Genomic DNA, 26743 nt, shown 5'->3' with positions numbered 1-26743 from the left:
TGAAATTCATAACTCATTTATTGAATATATATATATGCAAGGATACCAATAAAAAGAAACTAATACTGCAAACTACAACTTTGGAAGTAAAGCCAATATAACAGGAACAAAATATACATAACATTGTAGATAGGAATGCATTTACCCTCTTTTATACATTCCTTGTCTTTACACCTAATGTAATGTATGCTAGAGCAAAAGCTGCAGATGTTAGCCTAACCTGAGTGCTTTTTGACAAGCTACAGTTCTCCAGGATCCTTTAAGGGTTGAGATGTCACTGCTAACAAATGTGCATACATATGCATATATAGAAACTGCTTCAACAAGTATATATAAATTAAGAGCTGTGTTCAGTTTTTTAACCTCCATCACTAATACAGTTCTGTTTCTGATGACATGGAAGAAGAGGTACTATTTGCTATCACATACTTTCAGTTCTCTTTGAAGATTAGTTTCATCTAATGAAGATTAATTTTATTGTCAATCTGATTCAGCATATTAATCTTTTTTGGAATGCACTGATTATCACCTGCCAGATAAGTTTGATATTTCAAAGAGCTATCACTCGATCTTCTGCTCTGGTTTAACATAAAGTTATTCTTCATACAGGCAGCAATAAGCAGCAAGCTCTATTCCTTTATATTACATTTCTTGTCCATTAATAGCAGAAATTCAGGGCCAGATTCAGTATAATCATACTTTCCTATATCAGCACAGCTCTTTGTACGTGAAGATCAGACTTTGTGGAGTGTAAGTGATGGACTTATTGCTGCCCTCCAGGAGTCAAGCTGGTGTAACTCCTACTAGAGCCTTATCACAGAAGCTCCTGTGGATCAACATCTGCTGAATGAGCACACCTTTTGGACACCTCATCTATTTCATCCATCTAGCTAGCAGCACAGATGGTGGTACTGAACTGCGCCTTCTACTCTTCTGCGAAACAGCACAGCTTACTGCTGTGTTTGATCACGCCTTTGGACTCTGGCACGACACCAGCTGGACCCTCATGTAATTTGAACAGCACCCTTCTGATGCCTGTCCTTTCTTGGTACAGTCCTTTCTTGGTAATATAGCGACACAGTGAGTTGGGGAGAGACCTCCATTATCAGAGGGTTCCAGGAGTCTTTAAACAGGACATACTACTCTTGTGAGAGAAAAAAAAAAAAGCCCAAAGGCAAAAAAAGTGAAATCAGTTTCATATGACAAGTTCTCTTAAAATCAAGGTAGTTTTCCGATTGTGAGATGAAAGCAGAAGGTGCCGATTAAAAAAGAAATCCCAGGAACAAACAGACTGTATTAATTTAACTAGCTAATTTAAACATACCTATTTCACCTACAGAGCACTTTCATTACTTCTAACACTTCTGGGAAGGCAGTAGATGCTCCAGAATAACCTTCAATATATGCTTGCAAAGATTACACTGCTTTAAAAAAAAGAAAAAGAAAACAAACAAAAACCAAAAAAACCCGGACAGTCTGAAATTCCAAGCTAAAATAGGCATAAAAAGACAGCAATGGCAGTATTTAGTCTTTAAAAAAATGATGTAAATGTTGTATACCTATCATACATTGTCATGCTTTTTAAAACTACAATTAAGGACATAAGAGATGTACAGTAAATACACTGCTGAGGTACATTTCTTCTAAATATTAACACCACAACAGAATTACTCCCCAGCAGGTGATGCTACTTGGGAACATATAAATACAATTTTTACATTGTAAGGCACTTTTACCCAGCATACATGACAAGTTGAAGTCAGTTATGACAAATTTGAGGCTCAAAACAAAAAGATCTTTGCTTTTGACTTTCAGTTCCCATTAATTAATGACAGTTTAGTCAGGCCATATCAGCACAGAGAGGTAACAGGTAAACCAGCCACTTAGTCTTCTGCTACCCAAAGGTAAAGTGCTGTCCTGGTTCTTAGTGGCATGGAACGGCATACATTATTTCACATCAGATGAATTAGACTGAATAACATATTAAGCAACTGACAATATGATTTAGAGCTCAGTCTCAAATACAATTAGTATGCTGGCAGATCTACCCCATGTATCTGTCATCCAATCTTAGTTAAAAATACAGTAGCTGCAAAGTGCCTTTATTCCATGGGAGAGCCATGTCTGAGGCACAAAACCTAGAAGCAATTTCAACATTGAAAGATGTTATTTTGCATTCTAAAACTGTTCTGAGTGGCTGAAAAATGTTCATATTCTAGAAGAAATAAACACCTTGATAGACAATTTCAATAATCGATCTGTCATTGCAATTCAAGTCACACTTTTAATTTTGAAAGTTACAAATACAAAATAAAAATGATCAATGGCATCATGTTTAGAGCAGTAACTGAATATTTTCTGTACACAGCAGTATTTCTTTCCAAAACTGCATTATTCCCCAGGAAAGCAAACAGATTGAATTCTAACAAGTAAAATGTTAGAAACTCTAATATACAGTAATTGAGTCCCTCAAGACATTAAGGGAATGCATAAGAAGACAATGACACACGTTAAATCTTTAAAAAATACAAGTAAAAAACGCTACAGAAACTCATGTTACAAATGAACTGTTTTTGCAATACCCATCACAGAAGAACTGTAGCAGATTATAGTTAAATCATTGTATTTTGCTCGTTTCGTTCCTTCAAATCTAGAAGTTTTGTTGGGAGTTCAGAATTAAACAAGTCAAAACCCTAAACAAACAATGTGATGTGATAGCAACAGACAAACTTGTGGACTAGGCTCATTTTTTTGGTTTTATTTAAGGTAAGTCTGAGAATGCGCTTTAACAGACCAATTGAGAAGCTAATAGCCATTAGAAATGCCAAGGTGTTTTGAAAGCAGTCAGAGGACTGACCTGTTCAGTTTGGTATAAACTAGATCTGATTATTCCCTAGTGGAGCATCAAACTCCAGCAAGTAGAATTCCATGACATGATTGCTGATTTGACAGAAAGAAAGAAAGAAAGAAAAAAATCACTAAAACAATAAAAATGATAAGCAAAGTTTCTCATATAGTGGTCATAAGATTAAAAAATAAATACCAATCTAGGAACAAAGGCTGTTTCCTCATTCTTCTTACAGAATATGGGACCTCTATGCATATTCTGGACAAAACATGAAGTGTTCCACACAACACAGAACACTTGAGGTATGGACGTCAGATATGGTGGCTAAATTCCATAGCGAGTTAGCACTGTAACTCTGAAGTAAGAGAGATTGGGTTGCAGAGTCCGAACATTTGTATAATAAGCTTTTAATCACACTCAGTGAAGTGTTCTTGGTAAATCAGGGACACAGAAAGAGGTGGGTTGTTGGGGAAAGAATGAACTACAGCCCTTTGGCATGAGTTCTACAGCTCACAGCTCAGAACCAACAGCTGCTCGAGTAAGTCTCCCGCAAACAAGGCTGGGCGGAATGAGCAATCACAACAGGAACAACCTGAAATGTTCAAGCGTGCTTCGGTGCACACCGAGTCCTTTTCTACTGTGTGCTTTGCAAGCAAAAACAGAGAGCGGCTTTCCCATGTATAGCCTCCATAACTTGTATATGAAGAAAATGTAAAATTCACAAAGTACCAGCTTGTTGCCACCATGAACTTGTCCATGTTGTTAATTAAACTAGCTAAGACCTTCCCTCATTGCATGAATCCACTAAACAACTTACACATTCCAAATCTTAAGGTTTTTATTCAGTCCAGAAATATAGATCTTACTTCATTTCAATGTCTGCCTTAACTTTTGACACTGTACATATTACATATCATTTATATAGTGTTTCTTTTTTTCCAGACACTGCAGACTACAAACTACATAATATTGACATGTAAAACTCTGCCACTTACTGAAGGCTCACACACATGAACGTTTCAGGCAGTTCAATGAAATTTCTAACAGAGTAGGGTAGTAAAAAGTTACTAACCCTTTTCTGATTTTAGAAAACGATTTAAAAGAATTAGTAGTTATGATGTCTTAGCCATTCCCAGTTCTATAACTCTGTCCCTTGAACCTGTTTAAAAAATGATGAAAACAACAGTAAATTTAAAATCATACAGAAAAGCATTTAGCAGCTCTGACATTACATCTATATTTAGCGAAAGAAATGAGGGCCTCCCTTCTTACACTGTTACAAAGTCAGCTGGATTTAAAAAACAACAAATCCTCCCCATTTTTCTACAGTATGCCAATAAAAAGTACTTATCTGCATACACTAGATTTAAATACTTTACTGCAATAAACTACATTAAACGTATATTGCGTTTCAGTCTCAGTAACAGATCTGTCAGGAGAAACTTCCATACCTAATTTCCATTGAGCTGCTGCTGAGGAATGTCATTATGGTCAGTGCCTGATTTTCCACGGCTTTTGCTTTCTCTTTCTTCATCCTCTTCATCTCTTTCATCATTTCCACTATGGTTTTTACAATAGAGTCTAAAACAATAGAAGAAAAAGTGAGGATTTCTACTGAAAATATCTTCAAAACAAACTCTCTTCTCAATTAGTTTTGTGATGTTCTACAGGTAACTCTTAACTCATTCATGGGTTTTATTCAAACATCAGTTAAAATGAGAAAGAAAACAAGGTTAAAGTAAAGACTAGCCAACAGAACATCAAAGCTGATAATTCCGGTTTTCGAGAACTACTACTACTTTGCTCCGAGAATGCCCTCTTGTGGGCACACCACCACTGGCAACCTCAGCTGCAGCCAGGTCACTAACAGCGGGCAGCAGTTGAGCAAGCAGGTAATGGACAGTTCTGGAGTCCAAAAGAACAAAATAAGCTACAAAATGCATCTATATGGAGGAATCATAATGTAGATTACGTGGGGTCTCAGCAGTGTAAATTACAGATTAATCAAGGGGGAAAATATAATTTGATTCATTTTCAACAGTTATTTAAAAATATTTTAACTGGAATAGTATTATTTTTTTTATAATACACTTGACTAGTCAAGTTAGGCAGAAAAAAATGTCAGGACACACTCAAGAATTACATAGGTCCTTACTTATAAATTCCTCGTGACATATTCTCAATGTATTTAGCTTTGTCTTCTACTCCACAGTGGTAATGGTATGTTTTGATGCAGGCTTTAATTTCACACCCAATAGTAGCACCAGGCTGGCTGCAAAGTGTGCATTTCTGTTAGGGGAAAGAGGAGAATTGCACTGTTCAGCCTTTCAATCTCTTGTCTCTAAATATTCAGTTTAATGTTCATCATGTTTATGGTTACCCTTTCGGAACACAGTAATTTATCTGACAGATCATCAGGCAATAAAAAGTTAACCAAAGGTATTGTAAAACAGACACCATATAATACTAATCTATTAAAGAACAAAGACTAGGGTTTACATGTCCATCACATTAAAAATAGCTACATGATTGCACACATCATCACATTTCAAAGCAATATTTTATTGCTCCTGAAGTTAGTATTTTCACATACTAAGAATCCTAGATTAATTTTTTCAGGGAACAGTATCATTAAGTTTTTTTTTTTCTTAAATCTCTTACCACTGAAAAAAAATCTTGAATTTTAATAAAATATAGTGTGACATTTTACCAACACGCCCGTCTCTGGGGGCCTCACATACTTTTTCATGTTAAAATGTCAAAGCAGTTTGAAACAAGCAATTTGCAGAAAGTTATTCTCTAAGTTTGTTTGTAGTTTTATGCAGTATGATTTTTTAACATAGGATACAAAGCTGTTATTCTCTTATAGTTACAGGAAGGCTAATAATAATTTACAATGTACAGCATCATAAAAAAAACTAAATATCACATGCCCAACCACCACTAATTTTTAAGATGATTCCTATCTGGCTACCTACTCCAAAATTAACAATACATTTAAATTTTGTGTTAAGAAACAAATGAAAAGGATTGGTGCACAAAAGGAAAGGAGGCAGAACTATAGCTATCTTAGCAGAATCAATAACGCGTTCATCACACACTGCAGATACATACCATTCTTTTTCCTCTCTTGATTTCTTGAAGTACAGTTTTAATATCAAAATCACCAAACTCTGCCCTTGATGTTGTTGTTAGCTGGACAGTGCCAGAAGAGAACAACTGTAAAACAAGCAAGTCCAAAATAGTTTCAGAAGGTCACCAACATGCGATTACAAAAAGCTTTCTGTGCAGAGGTCACAGAAGGGGATGTTCAGTACTCAGTTATCTCAGACAGGCTGTGCTTTATCAGTAAACTAGGAAAAAAAAACATGCTAACAGAGTGGATTAGTGTGATGAATATTCCTTCTGATACTCACCTGACCAGCTTAATTACATCCGTTGCCTTGGAGAGATGTATTTTAAAAGACAAAGCAGTAGACAAAAATTGACCACAATGATAAATATACCAACTAATAAATGAGTAATGTCATCAATTATGCCACTGAACTTTTTGGGTCTATTGCATTTCCTTCCCTGTGCCATATACATAATTCAAGCTTCAGGGCACAGCCCATATCAACATCCCTAAAGAGCCCACAGAGATGACAACGGAGCACATAATACTTACCACTATCATCAGCATCCTTGTATATTAAGCTTAATCTGTCTTAAAACTGAAGCTCAGGCACACAAAATGGCTAAGAACACTCTAAGGCTCCCAGGCTGCTGGCCATGCACCAGCTCTGTTTAGTGAGGCTAACCATAGGAAGACACTTATATTAATATTCCACAGATTGCCAGGACTACTTACTCATTTTGAGGTACAACAGAAACTACCAAGTTTGTTCTTTAAAGCCCTACCTCATCCATAGAATTAATTATGTGAAAGAGAGCACTATCTACTCATGTTCATTGAAAACCACAGATTTTTTTCAGGCTAACAGTTCTCTAAATATGACCATCTAAAGGCAAAGGGTTTCCAGAACTTCCATTTCCTACTCTCTACTTGACTGCCACAGCCTGAATCCACTGATCAGAAAATTAATGAAGTTCATTGATTCCTCCTGGATTTTGTCTGAACGCCTGTGGAGTAAAGATATTAGTATTTCATTTTTGGAGTGGATTCTTTTAGTTTGTGCTTTCCTTTTTAAATATTGTGTATGCATTTAGATGCTAAGGGAGCATTTTTAATAAGCTAAAGAGTCTCTGAACTAATTCCATCTCTTAGCACGTAGTCAACTTTCATCCATACTGCCTGCAGTGAAAATAAATGAATTGCTCACTTCACAGCACTAAAAGAGATCATCAGCACACAGACTATATTAATGCATAATTACATGTGAGGGTATTGTATTAAAATCTAAAAAAGCAATTCAGAGAAAATGCACATAATAGACTGATTAACAACAATACTTTTACTTACCATGCACTTATAGTGCGCTGCAGCCTTTTTGGCATTAAATATATGAAGCTTTCCTCTAGCTTCATTTTCTTCTTCACCTGCATGACAGAATCCACATTTAGGTTTTGTATCACTGGGGCTGCTTCTGTGGGGAGACCTGTCTCTCTGAAAGAAAAACAATTTACTAAAATATACTGCTGGGTTACAAATAAGGCTGTAATTTTAAAAGCCTGTGGCCACCAGCTGGAGGCTCAGACAAATGCAAATTTTAATAAAAATCTTAATTGCAGAGAAGATATATGCAATTCTTTCTTCTAAGAAGTTTAGCATATTTACTGCTTACATAGGAACTGCTTTCTATTTCGTCTGTGCCATGTGAGGACGTGGATCTAGTGTCTTCTGTTTGCCCTTTTAAATTTGTTTTTCTTGGCTTTCCCTTACGACCCCTCCTTTTTCCTTTGGGAGGTGAAGGCTCCAACTCATGTTCATTGATACTTTCTTCTAAATCTGCTTTAGAAGTTAGAAAACATCATCAAATAACATTCTCAAAAATTTACACAAAACAAAGAAAAAAACAGACAAGAGAAAACTATTTTCTGCATTTTGCTCAGAAATAAAAATAGTAATTCTTTCCATTTATTACAAACATGCAACTGCAGATCCTGAAAACATTATTTCTTTTATTTACATATCACTCAATTTTGCATCTTAATAATATAACCATACACAACAGGTTTAACATTTCTTATAACTTCTTACAGTGCCAAAAAGTGTCCTCAGATACATATATTCATCTCCACTGGAAATAAGTCTCATTTATACTACACTGAAACAAAACAAAACAAGTCTTCTACAATGAAATGAGCTTCTATTTATTTATTATTAAGGTGCATTCCCTCAATGTAAATTGCACTTGATGTTACGCCAGTGTTTCTAAACAGTCCCTCTCTCCTTATTTTATTAACCAGCATCTTTTCACTTACAAAAAAATTCACTCATTTTGGCTATAACATTAAGTTTTAAAACAAATATATTTTGCCTTTGTGAAACAAATCTACAGTTTCATTTTAGTGACAGCATATTTTTACATCTACAGGTAAAGACAGCAGTCAGTTTACTGAAAAATTATGCTTTTTTGACATTGACAATATCACAGATAAAAGGCCTACAAGTATTTATAGCCCATTATGAATATAGGTATGTATAGTTTTAATGCAGATATACCAAACAGGTCTGATAAATTCCTTTGAAAATGCCAGCCCAATTGCTGAATTGCTACATAGTGCTGTAGTCCAGTAGTCTAGTCTGTCCTTTTGATTACTCAAAACTACGCAGTTAATACAGACCAACTATGCAAACTTCTCAAGGTTGTTTCCACTATGATCCAATGAACTGACATTCAATACTGAATAACCAGCTCTGCTGTATTCAGTTGCTAACAACTTTCCTTATCAACAACTGCTCACACGAATAGTCTTTTTCTTCTTTTAATATGTTAAAAACAAACAAACAAAAAAAACACACACACACACATAAATTGCAAAGATATTTCAGTGGACCTGTTTAAGGAAACATCCACACACACTGCCAAAGAAATTACTTCTCAAAATCCAAACCACAAATATCAACATGAGCCCCCAAATGAATGGATATACTGATCCGAAGATCTGGACCATCTACTTCTTATATTAATAAGCCATTTAACAGTTCTATTATTATTATAGCCTTGCTAGGGCACTTATCACCATGATATCTTGGTCTGAATATCCAGGCAGGACATCTTGTTTTGAGACTAAAGCTGCTTCACTGAGATTTATTGTCTTTTCATTATCTATAGTATCACATAAAAATCAAATCACATTTATTATAACCTCAGGATCAACAGTGAATCAACTGCACAAAAGTGAAATCACAGCCTTGAATATATTCCACTGCCATCAACATTTAGTAGAAGATAAATGAACCACAGGCCTGAGGCCTTGGCATACAAGTGCATCCTATTAAGCTTAGTCTATCATATCTGTTGGTAATCCCTGAAAGAACTACATCTTCTTGCATATTTATTATTGAAGGAGAGAAAACTAATCCAAATGCATCACGACAGGTTATACTGAAATACAATTCCCCCAAAGTATTACCAGTTGTATGGTTAGAAAGAGGCAAAAATTTGAGAAGCTAAGAAATTTATACAAATCTGCAAATTATTTTGGGTTATACTGCCAAATTCATCAGCCATAGACACATTTTCTCAAGTCTCTACTAAAATACAGAAGTCTATCTACCACAACATTACTATGCAGCAATATATATACACCAGTGTTTCCTAATTAGATGACAAGAGCACCATCATTTATCTTACTCTGAAAAAATAAGATACACAATGACATGGATTATCTAGTGAAAAAATACATTTTACATTTTCTTCTCGTAATTTACTATCTAACCTAATTATTTAACGTAACTTGCTAAATTCCCCAAACAAGATTACGTAACTTAGGTATCATACCTCTCAGATCATATATAGCAAATTTTACCATAACTTGAAAAGGTCTTTCAAATAAAGTAATTCTATTTCATCTTGTCTCTCATCATATACATGAGTTTTCCTCTAATGTATTAACAATCTTCCAATCTTTGTCTCTACTTTTACATTTACAGAAATCAGAGATGGCTCATGTAGTTTAAAAAAAAAAAGTGACTATTAAATTGGTGACCCTTTAAATAACATCAGTATGTGAGAAGTTAAAAATATTCTTTCCCAAATCATTCCATGGATATGCCTACTACATTTAATGAAGCATACTGTGGTCCATTCACCTACACTCCTTACTTTTTTTCCTAAAGTTCCTCACCGATTCTGTCAACCATAATGCTTTCTACCTTAGTCCACCCTTATTTTCTAAATAACATTAAAGCATATCCTGAACTTTCTGCAGCCACACTTTCAAAGCTGAAAATAAATCATAATCGCAAAAAATCAACATGTCAGGAAAGCCAATTTTTCATAAGAAATGTCACAGCCTCCTTATAGAGTAAGTTCTTAAGTGCTCTTTTTACTCTATAATTGCTAGAATATTTAAGATTTAAAAAGTAAATAGACTACACTTTTTAAAGACAGTTTCAGCGTAAGATAAAAAAGCATCAAGATTACACAGCTTTCCTCAAAGAAGGACCCCTTTTCTGTCCTCAAAACTAGTACTTCCATTAAAGTTCAGAGTTCACTGAAATCTAGATGCTACACCACCCTTTCATGAAAGTAAATAAAACTCCTTGCAGATTTAGGTCTTCAGACTACAAGTGACATGGACCTACAGATTAACACCACCGAGATGTGAGGATCTGCACTACTATACCTATCTGCAAGACTGATATCTCAAAACATTGAAGTTTCTCTTTTTTAACAGCACTGTGAACTAGTGTAACAGTACAGGAAGAAAGAGACTGTAACCAGGTTTAAAACGCACCTGCCTTGGGTGGTCTTTGCTATTTAATATACAATTTGGTTTGTGCCCTATCCCTCCCCTCAAACCCACTGCCAAGCTTACCCTGTTTCCCTGGCATCTGATGGTTGAGTGTTTCCAACTTCTCATGTCAGCTTGAACTAAGGAAAACACAAAAAGTTGTTCAACTCCTCCCTGACCAGATGAAGTTTTATCATGGATACCACCCATACTCTGAATCCCCTGAGGTTACCTAAGTATTCTTCACCTGCCCCATCCCATATCCCATTTACTTCATTGGTTTTTAAAATCACCACGATATTCTCAATATACTTTTATCTAAACTCTTCAAAGGAGGCATCTTATGAGCTTTCTTCAAAAGTGCCTAAATGCTGTATCTAAAAAAGCAAGCTTAATATGCAATGCACTCTCGTAAAGGTGTGGGGGGCAAATCAAGAGGAGACATTCTACATTTTCAAAAGCACCTAGGAACATGATACAGTAAATTCAGAGGAGCAGAAAGATGAGCAACAACAAGCCTCACATTTGCATTTTACAAATCTATGAGCAGTACAAAGTACCACGAAAGAAGATGAGCAAAATTTTGTATGATATAAACTGTTAACTGGGAGACCCCAGCTTCAGAGAGAAATCTAAAAATTCTATTTCTATCATAACTAGAAGGAAAAAGGATGTCAAGATCTCTTGCTGTTTAAAAATAACTCTTGGCACAGAAGAGGTTGAGATACCACCAATCCATTTTTTTTTATTGCATCAGCTTCAAATATACACGGAATCGCCTTTTTCCAAAAGCTAAGTTAAAGCAAAGTAATACAAAGATTTAAAGGTAGTGAAACAACAAATAAAAAGAGGATGTGTAAAATAAAGGCTTATATTGCTCGCTGTATCTACCTCCTGCATTACCTTAAACAATGGGCAAAGTGAACCAGAAGCAAAGGAGCTTAAGTCTGTATGAGGAAGATAATAACCAAAACTGATTGGCAAAATATATTTGCAAGTAGGACTATACATAAAAAGAAGCCAAAATGTAGAATGTGGAAGTGGCTTAGACATGTTATGTAAATCTAAAAAACCCACATAATTTGTAAAGTTTTTACAGTGCATTTGGAATAAAAGAGAATCTCTAAAAATTACAAAGAACAAAATCAACCTTACTAGAATTTTAGAAGAGAAATGGAATTTAACAGAGAAAGAAAAAAAGCACTTCAGCATGTTAAAGTAAGATGTCCTTAAAATATGACTGAAAAAAATGAACCACACGTGGCAACATAATTATTTTAAATCAAAAAGAAATGGCATAAAACCTAAAAACCTTACTGCTCTGGCAGTCAATAATGAAAATGTGAATGCATTTATAAGCAGTAATAAGAATCAGAGATCTGCATAAAAACAGTTGCAAACAAATACAGAATCAGGTAAACAGATCATGAAACAGCAGCTTACATCAGAAAGCTATGTGAAATTAAAGATGAAAATTCTGAATGTATTTTTTAGATTTTCCTTTTCTTTTTTGAAAATGGAAAAAACTAAGTTACATGAAACATATCTAAAATAGAGAAAGTAAGAGCAGAGAGGAAAAAGTTAAACCACCCCGTAGGTCCAATTACTAATATGCTTTCAAAAGTACCAGACATCTCAAGAAACTGATGACCCTTGTACAAAAGCTATTTTTGACTGAATAGTATCTATAGTACAAAGTACTTGGGATTATTTCTTTAGTTAAGTGCACTTAACATGGAAAATGAATGAAATAGTCCTTCATAATCATACAATCCAAATGCTTTTTAAAGAAAATAATTGTTGGCAAAGACCAAAGAGAATCAAAACATTTATTTTACCTGCATAATCAGAGAGCTTATGACTAGTGGTCTGATAAATCTTTTGAGTTAGCTGACCAAGTTACTATTTGGATAACGTCTTGCCTAGGTAGGAAGCAGAATTATAATTTAAACAGCACAAGGCAGCTCCTCAGATAGTATAAGCCACTGACCACATTACTTCTAGATTTCTTTCTTTTCCTTTAGCTGTGTGTTTTTCCTTAAGAAAACGCCATTGTGATGCTTCCTCAAAATACCTATTTAGTCTGTAATGGACTGCATACAAGGTTACTAACTTACTGACTGCAGCAACTGTTTCTGTCCTAACACTGTACTGGATGCCCTATTCAGGGCAGCACTTTCCAGCAGACAGACAACAGGAAGGCTCTGAGTTAGCGGAGCCTAGAAAGAATTTGCAACCATCCACCAGGAGAAGTCAAACGACAGAACTGTGATGTTACGGGAACTTTTACACCTGACTGCATTAGTGCATACAATGTTAGGCAAACCTATGATGAGAACAGTGTTAAAGAAAATGCAACTATGAAGAAACACTGATTAAAGCATCCTAAGATGAATCAGGATGTTGCCTAATCATAATGTCAATGTGTTGTGGATGTTTTTCCTGCCAACCTCTGGCTTAAACAGAGCTTTGAAAAAGTAATTGGTTTGATACAGAGTGCAGCATCTCTAAATAGGTCTTCCAGAGAAATATTATCCTGACTCAAATTACTGAGCAACATGAGAAGCACAAATTTCATGTTTGCTCTGAAGAATAAGATAAAAAGAATGCTGAGAAGGGGAACATTCTTATTTCCATTATGGAAAGATAGTTCCCTGGGGCTTTGAGTACAACTGCAACAGGAATTATGGACCCTTTATTTTCTGACCCCACAGTTCCCAAGCATCTGTTTTAAACATTAACAATAGATACAGTCATATGGCCGTCTTCATTATTCTTCATTATGTTACTATGTAACAGATGTAACAGAACAATAAGATGTCATATTCCTATCTTAGCTTACATTAAACTATTCCTGATCAGCTCAGTTAGGTGTAAATACAGAAAGGACAGGGCAGCCCCGCCTGCAAGGAACTGAAGAATACCAAAATTTATATTTTTGCAACAATTATTTCCAATACATTGGAATAAATTCCAATAAATAGCTCCAAAATCTTAATTAAACAATACTCTACTCTTCAAAAAGAATACACAATATTGTACCAAAATGAATAGTAATTAAACTAATAGAAAGCTGTGGTAGTCTCAAGGCACTAGTACCAATGCCTGTAACCTGTTAGGTACTGAAAATTTAGAGGGCTTGCTTAGATTATGAATTAAACTATTACTTGAAGTTCAGGTCAGATGATTTTCAGTTAGCTTTGTAAGCAGCAAGACATCTAGACATCAAACTTTCAACAACTCAGTCCACTCCTCTGAACAGGAGTCTTCAAATTTGTTAACAGCCACAGCCTAGTACAAAGTGTTAGAGTACCTCACTTTTACTGTTCTTTTTCTAGTTAGTGGGAACACAGCACATTAGAATTAGTCTGAAATACGTATATACACAATGGAACAAACAGGAGAAATGCAATTCCCTTTGATATTCTATGTCACCTGAAAGCTAGGCCATACAGATAAATTAGAAAAAAATTACTATCTGCTGAAACAGAGAATGAGTGTAAGAGCTGACTACCATGCCACCAAGTCATATTTTTATATTCAAAGAAAACAGTAGATACTTCAGCAGCTCCTGTCAATTAAAAGGACATGAACTCCTATCACTCATTAATTTTGTCTTGATGAGTAGGGAGATACTTAGTCTGATGCATTTTCTCCATTTGAACTTCATGAGAGCAACAACATTTAAGAGGTCCTTTTTATTAGGTTTTAACTGGGTAACTAATTCCAACGTAGGTCCTTCAACCAATTCTCTGTGCAGTTTCAGGAAATTTTCCTCACCACTTATTAAATGGTTATAGAGTTTTTTGCCTTTTTTTTTGTTAACTAGAACTTCTAACGAAAGGTACACTAGCCAGATCTCAGATTTGAACAAGGATGCAAAAAAAGCACCCGTTTTCTAGGGAAGGGAAGGAAAGAGTCCCAATATTATGTGGCAGTACTGTCAACAGAAAAGTTCTAGACTGCAGCAAACCACACGCACTTAAAAATTCTTCTACCATCCACTAACAGAAATGATGTAATAAAAAAAATTTGGACTGCAACAATTAAATTCAGATACAGAGAACAAAAGATAAAAATACAGATGTTCCAAACAGACCAAGGAAAAAAAACCCAGCATCCCAGAAGAGAAGCAGTAAGTTTCCTTCAAAAAGGGCTGACAATTCTAGCGCCTCTGTGATCTACATTGAGTGATGTACCACAGATTAGCTTTAACTATTTTGGCACAAAAACACTACTGAGAGCAAGGATTCATGAATATCCAAAAACAAAAGAGGAAAAAAAGCTGCTACGTTAGTGTCTAGTAGCCTTGGCTATTCTGTTCACTCTTTTCTGCAGGTCTTTTCTGGTTTGATACACCACCATCCTTTCACATTTACATTCCTCTTTGATACTCACATTTTCCACAAGAAGCAAGCCAGTAAAATGCATACACAAATCTTTTCTGACCTATCTTCCTATCCCACACCTTCCAGTTACCATTTCACTAAGCAAACTTTAGCATTTGAATATTACGGAATGAACCCTCCAAAATCCCTTCTTAAACTCCGAAAACCATCCTTTATCTTTTCCTTTATAGACATAACTTCTATCTTCAAAGGTAATTAGTATTCAATGTAGCCAAACACCATTGCTATACAATGCTATTAAGTCATTTCCACAAGAGAGATACAATACGTATTTTTCCTTTTTAATAGAATGGAGGTCTAACATAAAAGAGCCTCAGCCTCTGGCATTACCAAATCCACGATTGTAAATAATGATATTCTATGGCTATAGTATAGTAGGTTCCCTAAACTGCATGGACTAAAAAAGAGAACGCATTATTTGGGAAAGAGCATTGGGTTAAAGTCTCAGGCAAATATTAAACAAAACTAGAAAACTGAAATTTGTAGTATAACTGCACAGATTTACAAAAATGTAAAGTGCCACGGAACCAAATATTTTAAATAAAATTGAGTGCAAAATTAAACATTAAATAAGATACTATTGAGTTCTTTGGCTTCTGTTGTTTTTTTTGGCTGATGTTATTTCTTCCTTCTTTTCTTCCCCTTAGTCTGAGAGTCTCTTTGAATGACTCTGATTTAGTGTTTAAAAAAAACCGTCATCAGTGACTTTTAGGAAAAAAGCCACTATGCTTTTGTAGTGATTTTTCCCACGTCCTTTCAGACAGATGTCACATAAAATTTAAAAGCCTCTGTTATTAGAGAATGATGTTGTAGAATTGGTAGTAATGGTTGATGTAAACACTTACAGAAAAGCACAAACTCAGATCCTGCAAGGAAGTCTATGCAGAAACAGAAGTCTATTGGCAGTAAGCTCCATACAGAATTAGAGGCTTTTTTTCCATAGACGTCAAACACTGAGCCATTTGTGAATATGATATTACGTCTAAGTAACAGTTAAAGAGTTCACATCTCTTTCTCTGGACTCAAGTGTCCTTCCATATTCTGTTTCTGCTTAGAAACAAACCAAAACCAAAACCAAAGACAAAGCCCCAAACTACAAGATAATGTAGCCCTATTTTACTCTTTGGAGAATATAACATCTGTACTGCTTTGCTTGTTTAAAGCTAGTGATAGTAAAATCAGAACAGAGAATGTTGTACACAAAGCACACCACAATATTTAAGTATAACTAAATAGATTAAAAAATTTTTTTCACTTGGTATTTTCTACTTCCTTCGTATCTTTTTGAACATTGAAGTAAAATCCAAACCTTACCATCAGTAGATCTACTATCAGTAGCATAAATAAGTAAATAATATATTACCTCAAGCATATATTTGACAGAAAGACAGAAAAAATAACTTATGAAATTTAGTCTTCACTAAAAGAAACAGTAATGTACTCCTCACCACTCCAATTTATGATGAAATTTCAGTTGGAAATAAGGCAAAGTTAAACAACTGTTCATTTATCCAAACTCAGATATAGTAGGAAAAAGGACAAAAAAAACCCGCACAAACACACAGTTGCACAACTAGTTTGGAATTTTAACAGACCACACAATTTATCTACTTCTGCGGCATATCACTTCTCGCACATTTCACTACTCTCCTCTGCAGAGAGGCACAGCTTCATTAATGTATGCATACAGCTCTTTTTGTTTATCAAAAATATATGAGTGATCTAATCATAAACCCTTGTATTTAATATTGGATCCCTCTTAATTGGAGAGTTAAAATGTATATAATAGTTCAAAAAAGTGGTGAATGTGTAGTAATGTTAAAAATGGCAAAAAAATAGCTGTTACCTGACAAAATTAATGCATTTTAGATGTGAATATTTAACTGCAAATATAAGCCTGCTTCTTCCCAGAAGGAAATGCATTACTTCTACCAGCCTTTGTTCTGACAGAATATCAAATCTTTAGAACATCCCAAAATTTAGGTTTTGGGTTTTTCTCCACCTCTATCAATAATTTTTAGAGAAAATACAGAAATCAGATGGGCTTCCAAACTCATTATTTCTGAAAAAAAAGTAGTTCTAATTTTTACTGAAAACATTTATATTTTCCAGAAAAATTAAATTTAATCAAAGTATCTTTCTACAATGGGAAAAGTTTATATTGAATAATTTTACCTTCAGAGTTATGCGTAGTTTTCTTGTGTTTTCGACATAAAATCCTATAAACAAAGTAGTTGAAAACTGTCAAGTCAGTCACGATTCACAAGTTATTTACTCATCTTTTAAATTTAAATGCCAGTACATTTTTCTCCCACTTGTAAGACTCACTGATATACAAATCTTGCAGTGAAAATGCGCTTTTCTAGCACATCACTATATTGAATGACATGATCATTAGAATTGTTTTGCAACACAGATTTTTTTTTTTAGATTCCAAAGGTGTTTTTACAAAGAATGTGAAATATAAATACAAAAAGAAATACAGTAAATAAGTAATAGTTACATGTAAATGCCTTGTGAGGGTTTCTCTCTGATCTGAGCTTTATCATGCAAAGCACAGTAGTAGTGATATGTCTTGTGGCATGTTTTCACATCACAGCCAATGGTTGCTCCAGGACAATGGCATAGGGAGCACATCTGCGAAGAAAGAGAAACCACAATTCCTGTTACTGCTGCTTTAATACTTCTGTATTTAAAAATAACATAGTTACCGCTCCAGGTATCAAAACAAATGGAGTTATGAACAGGAGTACTGTTACTTATGTTGAGTAACATACCATCTTTCTCCCACTCTTCCTGCTTTCTGGTGTTTTTCTTCATAAATTTGAAAAGCAAGGAGATATTTGCTGCAATTATGCAACAGCACAATAATCATCATACCTTAATTATCATTCAAAGAAGAAAATAAGTAATTTACTTTTGTGTAATATGACATGTTTGATGGAAGCGACATAGCTGTTCACCTAAATATCCTGCCCCCACGGACGGTCTGTTTGTGCCAGCCATTTCAGAAGAGTTGAAATCACAAACTGTACCTCATTAATTCTGAATTGCATTATGAAAGTATGAGAGAAAAAGGACCTCCTGTTGGCAATGAACCTTGCAGAGTCAGAAATACTGACAATCTGCAAATTTATCTTAGCCTCAGCAGCTAACTTTCCCTCCTTTTTCCATAGCTATTTCTTTAAATTATTTCCAAAGGACTGAATTCAGTGAAATATTTGTTAAATACAATGAATTTCTTTCAATTATATTCAATTTCACTTTTATACTTATATTACAGAAAAGGTTAAATGGGAACCTGTTGCTCTACTCTTCTTTCCTAAGAATGTATCCTTCTCATACTAGACTCGCTTTCTTGTTTAGTATATACCATCTATCATGCTTCTAAATTGTTCACTGCCCTTCTCACACTGTATTAGAACATGAAATACAGATATCATCACAAAGTTTTTCTCTACAGATATATTACCCCCAAATCTCAGCATTTCCCAAACTCCCCTCCAAAGACAAACGGAGCTTTGTGTTTGTATCTCCCCTTCTACCCTCCCCGCCCTTAAAAGATTACACTTAATTCCAACCCCCTAAGCATAAATGTACAATGCAAGATATTCCCTACATATCCTTCTGTGGAATAAGCTTTCTGCCCATCACATTATTTGACTCCCTAGCTTAGGCAAATTCTTCTCATTAGTCTCAAATATCTCAAATAAATGTAACACTAAAGTTCTATAATACAGCATTTATTCCATTTTTCAATTTTAATAAAGTTAACTAAATAGTAAAAGGGTCAAAGCCTTGGATCATCTCTGTTTACTCCTCTGCAAACTCAGAAATGGTGTAGTTACATACAGTTTCCTAGCTCTTATCTAATTTGGATGACTATTTCATCCCACAATTTTGTTATACATTGTGGATTTAATATATAATAATGGCTGATTAAAGCTCCTTATAAAAGACCAGGGTTGAAATTATATCAATCCATTCAATTTTAGTCAGTAATTCATTATTTTTAAACACAGAATTGACTAAAAGGAGGAAACTTTATCTTCATGAACACCAAGATGCATCTGTGTGAATGAAACAGACCACAAGAATTTTTATACTAATTTAGTGGTCTATGTTTCCCAGTAGTAAGAAAATATTTATCACACTGGCACAAGTCCCACCCTCCAAATAGTCACTGTCAAGAGATTAATTAATTCTCAAGGTATATCAGGTATATGTGAAGTCTGACAAGCTGCAAAATAGATAAGCTCTTAAAAAACAACAACAAAAAACACATGCACAGCTAACAGAAATAATAATGATCTGAATGGACTGCATTCCCAAATGTTTAGATTTAACAAGTTATTACTGGCCTATTAAGGTTCGAACCCACCAACTTTTCTCGGCCAGAAACCTACTAACATCAGAAATGTTCTACATATCAGCCATTATCACTTCAATCTACAGAACAAGCCTCAATTTTCAGTGCATACTTGGTGAGCAGCAGCACCTACTAAAGGAGGGAAGCTATGTAAAAATCTGTCAGCAGACAAGTTTAGTACAACCTATCGGTATAACTACTTAAGCTGGTACACCACACTGAAAGCTGAGCTTTTTGCTCAGTGTGTTCCCACATAAAAGAACAGACCTAAATTAAGATCTAAAATTATCCTGTAAATTCCCTCTAAACAGGAAACATCTCAGGACTGCCAATCTATTAAATTGTTCAGCTTTTTACACAAAACCTGGATCCAGTTAAAGCTAACACCTACAGCTAGTGAGTTTCTCTGTGGCATCAGAGGAAGAACACAAAAAAGATTCAGAAACACAAAGAAAGAAACCACCAATGACATAAAAATCAATAACTTTCAAAAACCGTTTAAGAGACCCAAGTATCATCTGTATTTATTTGAGTAGTTCCATCTGCTACCATGTTTGTTGTGAGTTTCCAAGCACAAACTGAACGACGTGTGAACAGTTTTTTCTTTATACTTCAGGTAAGCAGAGCCAATCAAGCTTCATGTATGGAAAAAGATTCAAACAAAATACTGTACAAAATACTGGACTATTATTATATAATTGTAGTTATATAGTTATATTTAGGGCTACTCTTAGTCCAAGAACCAGTAAACACTTAATACAGTCACTGCTGCTCAATTCTCACAAATTTGGTGGAGCTGTAACTAGCATTGTAAGACTCATAAGATGTCTGTATTCACAGAGTCCTATCTTAAATTGATATAAAAGGAAGCAATAAAAGTATTTTTGGTAGTTAAAGCCAGAGTTTGGCAGCAAAGCCAAGTACTGCTAAAGGTCCAGTGTTACCTTCGCTAGGTCCTAGAATGTGGGGTTCATTCTGAAATCTAGCAGAAAATAGTAAATAGAAATTACTGGATTAGAAACATTTAGGAGATGCTGGATTTTTTTATATGCAGCCCATTTAAAGGAACAACAGTTCAGTTTTAAACCAATTTTACTTCAACATCCGTAAGTTCTCCATTAGCTTAGAGCAAACGCAATACTTTTTTTTAAAAGATACCATTATACACTGAACAACTTCATGGCAAACTTTTTAGAAGAAAATATTGTCTTCCATTTTCCAGGGCCAAAAACAGAGACTTACCAGTTTAGTGCCTCTTTTTATTTCTTTCTGAATATCTTCAATAGAGAATCCACCAAGACTCTCATTATCAGTGTGTGAAGACACCAGTGCAGATGAAAACAGCTAAAATCATAAAAACAAAATTTATTTTAAGGGTATAAGTAATGTAGAATATTTACATATTTGAAAACCAGAAACATTTCAAATAAGAGCGGTTAATCATTTATGCCAATGCCACAACTGGCTGAATTTTTCATTCGTTGGTAGCCTTATAGTAGTTCACTACATCCATCTCCTTTTTCCTATGGGTTACTTACCATACACTTGTGATGTGCTGCCACCTTCTGGTTTTCTGACATCAATAATTGTCCACATTCATTATCTTTATTAGATCTACAAAAACCACACTTCCTTTGTCTTGAAGAGACTTTTTTCTGTCCAACTGAGCTTGTCATGATTTTAAGTGATCTTAGAATGCCACCTCAATCCTCTCAATGCTACAGAAACAAAAGGTGCAATCAGCATGTCAACATCAGCAAAAGGCAATTTAATTTACAATTTTATAAATATAATATAGGTTATTAAAAATGCTCTCTCCCTCTTTACCTGTTTACACTAGTACAATATACCCAAATAAACATGCACCCAGCAGAGGCAGTATTTTCCCAAATCTTAATGAAATTGTATCAGCAGGCAGTATTAGCCTTTTAGGCAAAAAGTTTGAACACTGATATAAAACTTCAAACACTAATATAAAACTTAGAGAGGGAAACAGGAAGAAATAAATGGAAAATATAACAACTACAGCAATCATTAGGACTCTGTGGGAAAATCTTACTGCATTGCTTTCATCCCATTCCTATAACTACTTATTACAGCAAAGCAATGTGTAGAAAATGTATTACCTCTGCATGCAGTAAAATCCAAGCTACTGAACTTCTTCAAAAACAAAACCAAAGAAAAACCCAAGAGTCCAGCTTAGCATCTAGAACAGGTTTTGAATTTGAAAGCTCATAAAGTAATACTGCAGATGAGCAACTACCCCATGAGATGAAAAGATAAAACGTTACCATTTTAGGTATTACACAGATAACGCTGTGGCTAGTCAAGCAGTGTTATGAACAAAATTTTAGAAGGATCTATGACTAACATGCTGCAATGGAAATGTTTTCAAGACCTATAGCTGATTTAGCAATATCATACTAGTAGTAAGTGCCTGACAGCTGCTATTCTCATCTAAGTAAATGAAGATTAAACTCAATATGAATCACATACTTTTAATGTATTATCAGCAGCATATTAAAATGTAACACTGAAGTCCCCGACCCAGTAATAAGATATGCACTTGCTAGGTATTTTCATTTTTGAACTTGCAGTGTGTCTATGCTTCCTGGAGCAATATTGAGTAGTTTGTGTTCATTTGTTCCTACAGCTCTCAAAAAATACTATACAAACACAACCTAGTCTATATAACAAATACTGCCTTCTTCAAACAGATTTGCTTACAGCTTTTTACTTTAGAGATATGAGCCTTACTGTCACACAAAATAGACCACAATGCAATAAAAATAGCCTCCTCCACCTTTGCCTACAGTAGACTCTCATCTAAATTAGAAAAGCCACCATATAGTCTGATATTTCTCTTGAAAAGCAGAGGTGCAATACATCTGGATTGCATTACAATGGCTTATTTGCATGAAAAGGCATGACTGTTTTTTGAAATTTGCAAAGTCAAATCTGCCTGCTTCTAAGCACAGTCAGACTCTCATAACACAAATATCACTATTTTTATAACAGAAAGCAGAGCAATGTTAAGCTTCTGCTGACACACTTTCATTAACAATCCTTTAAAATTCTCTCTACTGTTTTCATAGATTTTAACAGACTGAATTTTTAAGTGTTTGTCTTGCTAAGTTAGCTACAAAATTCATACATCAAAAGGTAAGTGTCTGTCCCATATCTATTGCCTTTGCTTTATCAACAGCTTCATTCACTTTCTTTTATCACCTCAGAGCAGTTTACTAGCTGATGACGCATACTCATAAGAAGAATGCATAGATTTCAGATCTTGCTGATTTGCACAAAAAATGTGCCAATCTGGATAAAGTAGTCACACCCTTTTGCAGTGGCAATAGAGAGTCCTTAAGTATTAAACACAAAAGAATTACTCTACTGTATTCTTCTAAAGAAAAAACAAAATAAGACAATCCTGTAATCCTTTTTGAGTAAAAAGGATTGGTTTTAGAAAGAAGGAAACATACTTTCAAATGTTCTTTAATTTTTTAACACTTAAAAAAGATTTGGAAGCAGGAAAAAAAAATACAAAAGAACAGTAGGAAAGAATAACACAAAAAGATTTCTTGTTTTCAGACATTCAATACCATAAATCACAACAAGATAAATCACACAGTGATGGGTTTGATTTATGATTTAAATGATTCAAAATGAATGATTTAAAATTCAAGAAGTTCTGTGATACAGGTAATTTGATACATATACATATATATATACACACACAACCACACACTGATTTGGGTCTACCTGTATTAAAAGTGCATTCCTTCCATAAACTATTTCTGTTTGATATTCAGATTATATTATCACTATTTTGACAGCAAAGATAATAGCTCTTAACAGGAAGATGAGGGATTTCCTTGAACATATATGCACAGCTTCTACTGACTTAATAGGAATCTTTTCCCATAATAAGAAATACTGGATACAGCTGTTCCAGACTTTTGTGGCTACTATAAAAACAGCTATCCTTAGCAAATTCATATTTTAGAAAATGAAAATAATTTATAAAACACATAAAAAATTTAAGAAGTTCCTCATTTCATCTTTGACTTATAAGAACAATAACTCTGCAAGAAACAAGATTATAAAGAATCTTATCATAGTTGACTGCAGTCAACTGTCTTCAGCCTCATGCCTGACAGTGCACTTGAACAGACACATGAGAAAGTACATCATTATAGCACGTACATCTGACATAACCTCACTTCTTGAAATACTTTTGCATAATTAGATTTTTTAAGGCTCACATTAAGGTTAAAAATAATGCTAAGATTTACTTGATGATGCACAGATGTTGATGTTGTAATGAAAAAATTAAATTAGCAAAAATTGTTTTGAAATAATTATTCAATTATAAATAATTTAACACTTGAAAAATATTCAAACTACAAACAAACCAAAAAACACCAGAGGAGGCCAGAAAGGAAACACACATTCTTCTTGCCAGAATATTTACTCTGAAAACACTTTAAAGGGATATCTAAAAGTTTTCTTTCCAATACTGTGCTCTTTGCATTTGTCTTTTCCGTATCGCTAAGCATTATTTATATATTTCTAAAGACTGCAGAAAAAATTGAGTATCAGAAAACATTTCAAACTATTTTATTCAGAAACCTATCTCTAAATTATGTTTGATTTCTCATAAATATCAGAAAACATTCTGATATAACTGGGACCACCTTTCTTTGTGCTGAAATACACATCTTACCCTGTCCCTTTAAAAATACCTGTTTTCTGAGAAAGATGAACCAAGATATGCAGCTGTATCACAGACCCAGAATTCTGAAGGTAAACACTCAAAATCTTGTTTTCATCACTAGAGTAAAATCTAAGAGCAACTAATCCAGTTTGCTACATATCAAGCTACATTTCACAAGAATGAGAAAACAGTACCACTTAAAAACATCTTAATATTTCTGTTTTCCATGTTTAAAAAGCTAATCAATAAATGGGATTTTTAAAACAGTGTTTAAATACATTCTTGACAGAAATCTTGCATATCAGCTTTGTGAGAAAAAAAGTTTTGTAGACTGGTTCACTGAAAGGGATGTACTATGGAATCACTGACTAGAAAGATTAGGCATTATCTCTATCAAAACAAAACACGTGTACTACAAAGCAGGTATTTTATTACATATAAATACATGTTCCATGTGCTTGGTCTAAAAATGGGAGGTTATACCTACCTTAAAATAACAGGAGACGACACTCATTCAGTGATTTTTTCACTCAAAATTTTTGGCTCATTTGCATTTATATTTCTTAATGTCAATTAAAGTATTCAACACAGTCCTTTCCCTAGTATATCTTTATTTTATCTTAAAAGCAGCACATTTTACTGTACTCACAATTGTTTTACTGTATTTTGATTTTACTGAGTGCTAGGCAGTAAATTTTGGAAATGCAAAGAAAAACTGCAAGTTCAAGGACTCTCAGGCAAAGAAGGACGCTCCTTAGTATAAGAGACATTGTTCAGCACCAAGGAAGGGAAAGTAACCTGGATTCTTATTTCTGTTTATCACTGGACTATGTTTCAAGAGTTACAGTTTGTTTATAGAAGTTAAGCCCAAGTTTGTACTTCTAGCAAAGGACAGTGATCTAAAGGCTATACTTTCTGACAAAGTTTGTTTTGATGTGGCCTATATGATTACAGAATTATATTAAAAAAAATATTTAGGACTTAAATTTTTATGTCAAGAAAATCTCGGGACATCCAAATAAACCCCCCAAAAGAAATCTACAAACTTAAAAAAAAAAATCCTTAAATGTGTTAACAAAGTGGTTTGGACACTGACAGGAAAACCTACAGAAAATATTTACATAGATATTTTTCAAGATGACTAGAGATTCCAGGTTCTCTGTTCAAGAAACTTTCAAGTGCTTTATACTCCCTAGAGTTAATCACCTATTTTGGGGGACATTATTTGGGGGTAGGGGGGTGGTGACTCTAGGGAGAAGGAACCAAGATCCTGTACACGCCTGTAGCTGAGAACCCAAAGTGATGAGTCCCATGGAAACCTTAGCCAAGAGTCACGTTCAGTATCCTACAGTCGCTAGAAAAGCGAGATGGGGGCTTTTCCATGCAACTTCCCTAGAAAAAGAGAACCAAAGGGGGCGGGGGGGGGAACAACCCTGGAAAGTCTAAACAATAGAGTAACTCAAAATTACACAAAAAGAGCCTGAGGTAAGGAAGATCTGGCAGGCAGTGCAGACCGATCTTCAGGAAAGTTTACATACTCCCACGGGGAGCGGGAGATGATCCGATAAAGGCATCTCCGATGCTCACCTCCCCAGGGGGGATCGATGAGGCACGGCACCGCTTTGGGGAGAGGCTGCCGCGATTTCCCTCGCAGGAGGCCGGGCAGGGGCCCGCCGCAGGCACCGGCGGGGCCCGACACCCTCCCCCGGCGGAAGGCCTACCCAGGGGGGCTCGGCGGGACGCGGGCCTCCCCGGGGAGGGCGATGCCCCCCTTCCTCGCCACATTTTGGGGGAAACGGGACTCGCAGACAAGGGGGGGCGGATCCTCCAGGGAAGGAGGGAGCGGGCCGAGGCGGGCGGAGCGAGCCGCTGCCCGCCGCTCGCGGGGAGGCGGGTAACGGCACCGGGGGGGAGGGGGCGGGGGCCCCCTGAAGAGGCAGCGCGGGGCGCCGGGACCCTCCCGGGGGCGGGCGGAGGGCTCGCCCCGGCCCAGGCAGCCCGGTGGCGGGAGGGCAGGGCGCGCGGCCCGGCCGGAGAGCGGCGGGGGGCGGGCGGGCCGGGGGAGCCGTGCCTGCCCCGGGCGCGCGGCAAAGAGGCGGCTGGGCGCTCGGCCGGTCACTCAGTCACTCACCCGTGCGGGCGGGCGGGGCGCCGGGGAGAGGAGCAGCTCGGGGACACCCCCACCCCCCGTCACCGCCGGTCGCTCACGGCCGCTCGCTCGCCGGGACCTTCCCTTTCATTCGGGGCAGGGGACGCTGCGCCGCCGCCGCCGCCGCCGCCGCCGCCGAGCGCAAGCACGCACGCACGCACGGGCCGACGCACGCACGCACGCACGCACGGCACGCTCGGGCCGCGACGCCGCGACGCTGCGGGGCGGCGCCCGATTGGCGCGCGAGGCGGCGCGGCGGGAGCACGCCGGGCCCTGCGGCCTTCTGCGCACGCGCGCCAGCGCGCGCCTCTGCCCTCCCCCCTTCTTTCCGCGAGGCCGTGAGGCGAGG

General features: G+C 36.2%; 1 protein-coding gene across 3 annotated transcripts; it reads right to left on the bottom strand.

Annotated features, from left to right (window-relative positions):
• On the bottom strand, window positions 1-26562 carry PHF6 (PHD finger protein 6). 3 transcript variants are annotated; one of them, XM_067304023.1, is made up of 11 exons: window positions 26377-26562; window positions 21067-21246; window positions 20771-20872; window positions 17663-17796; window positions 17335-17378; window positions 7633-7799; window positions 7311-7454; window positions 5963-6067; window positions 5004-5137; window positions 4300-4429; window positions 1-4007 (listed from the first exon to the last, which is right to left on the bottom strand). In XM_067304023.1, exons 2-10 carry the CDS (start codon window positions 21202-21204, stop codon window positions 4300-4302), a joined length of 1098 nt encoding a protein of 365 aa, XP_067160124.1. In that variant the 5' UTR covers window positions 21205-21246; window positions 26377-26562; the 3' UTR covers window positions 1-4007. The 3 variants fall into 3 exon arrangements, with proteins under 3 accessions (XP_067160124.1, XP_067160126.1, XP_067160125.1); XM_067304025.1 differs by having other exon boundaries at window positions 7633-7796; XM_067304024.1 differs by lacking the exon at window positions 26377-26562 and adding an exon at window positions 21655-21900.
• Between the last annotated feature and the right edge of the window lie 181 nt (window positions 26563-26743).

Source organism: Apteryx mantelli, chromosome 13 (assembly GCF_036417845.1).
Source record: "Apteryx mantelli isolate bAptMan1 chromosome 13, bAptMan1.hap1, whole genome shotgun sequence".
Classification (NCBI taxonomy): domain Eukaryota; kingdom Metazoa; phylum Chordata; class Aves; order Apterygiformes; family Apterygidae; genus Apteryx; species Apteryx mantelli.
This window is presented reverse-complemented; position numbering and strand designations above follow the sequence as displayed.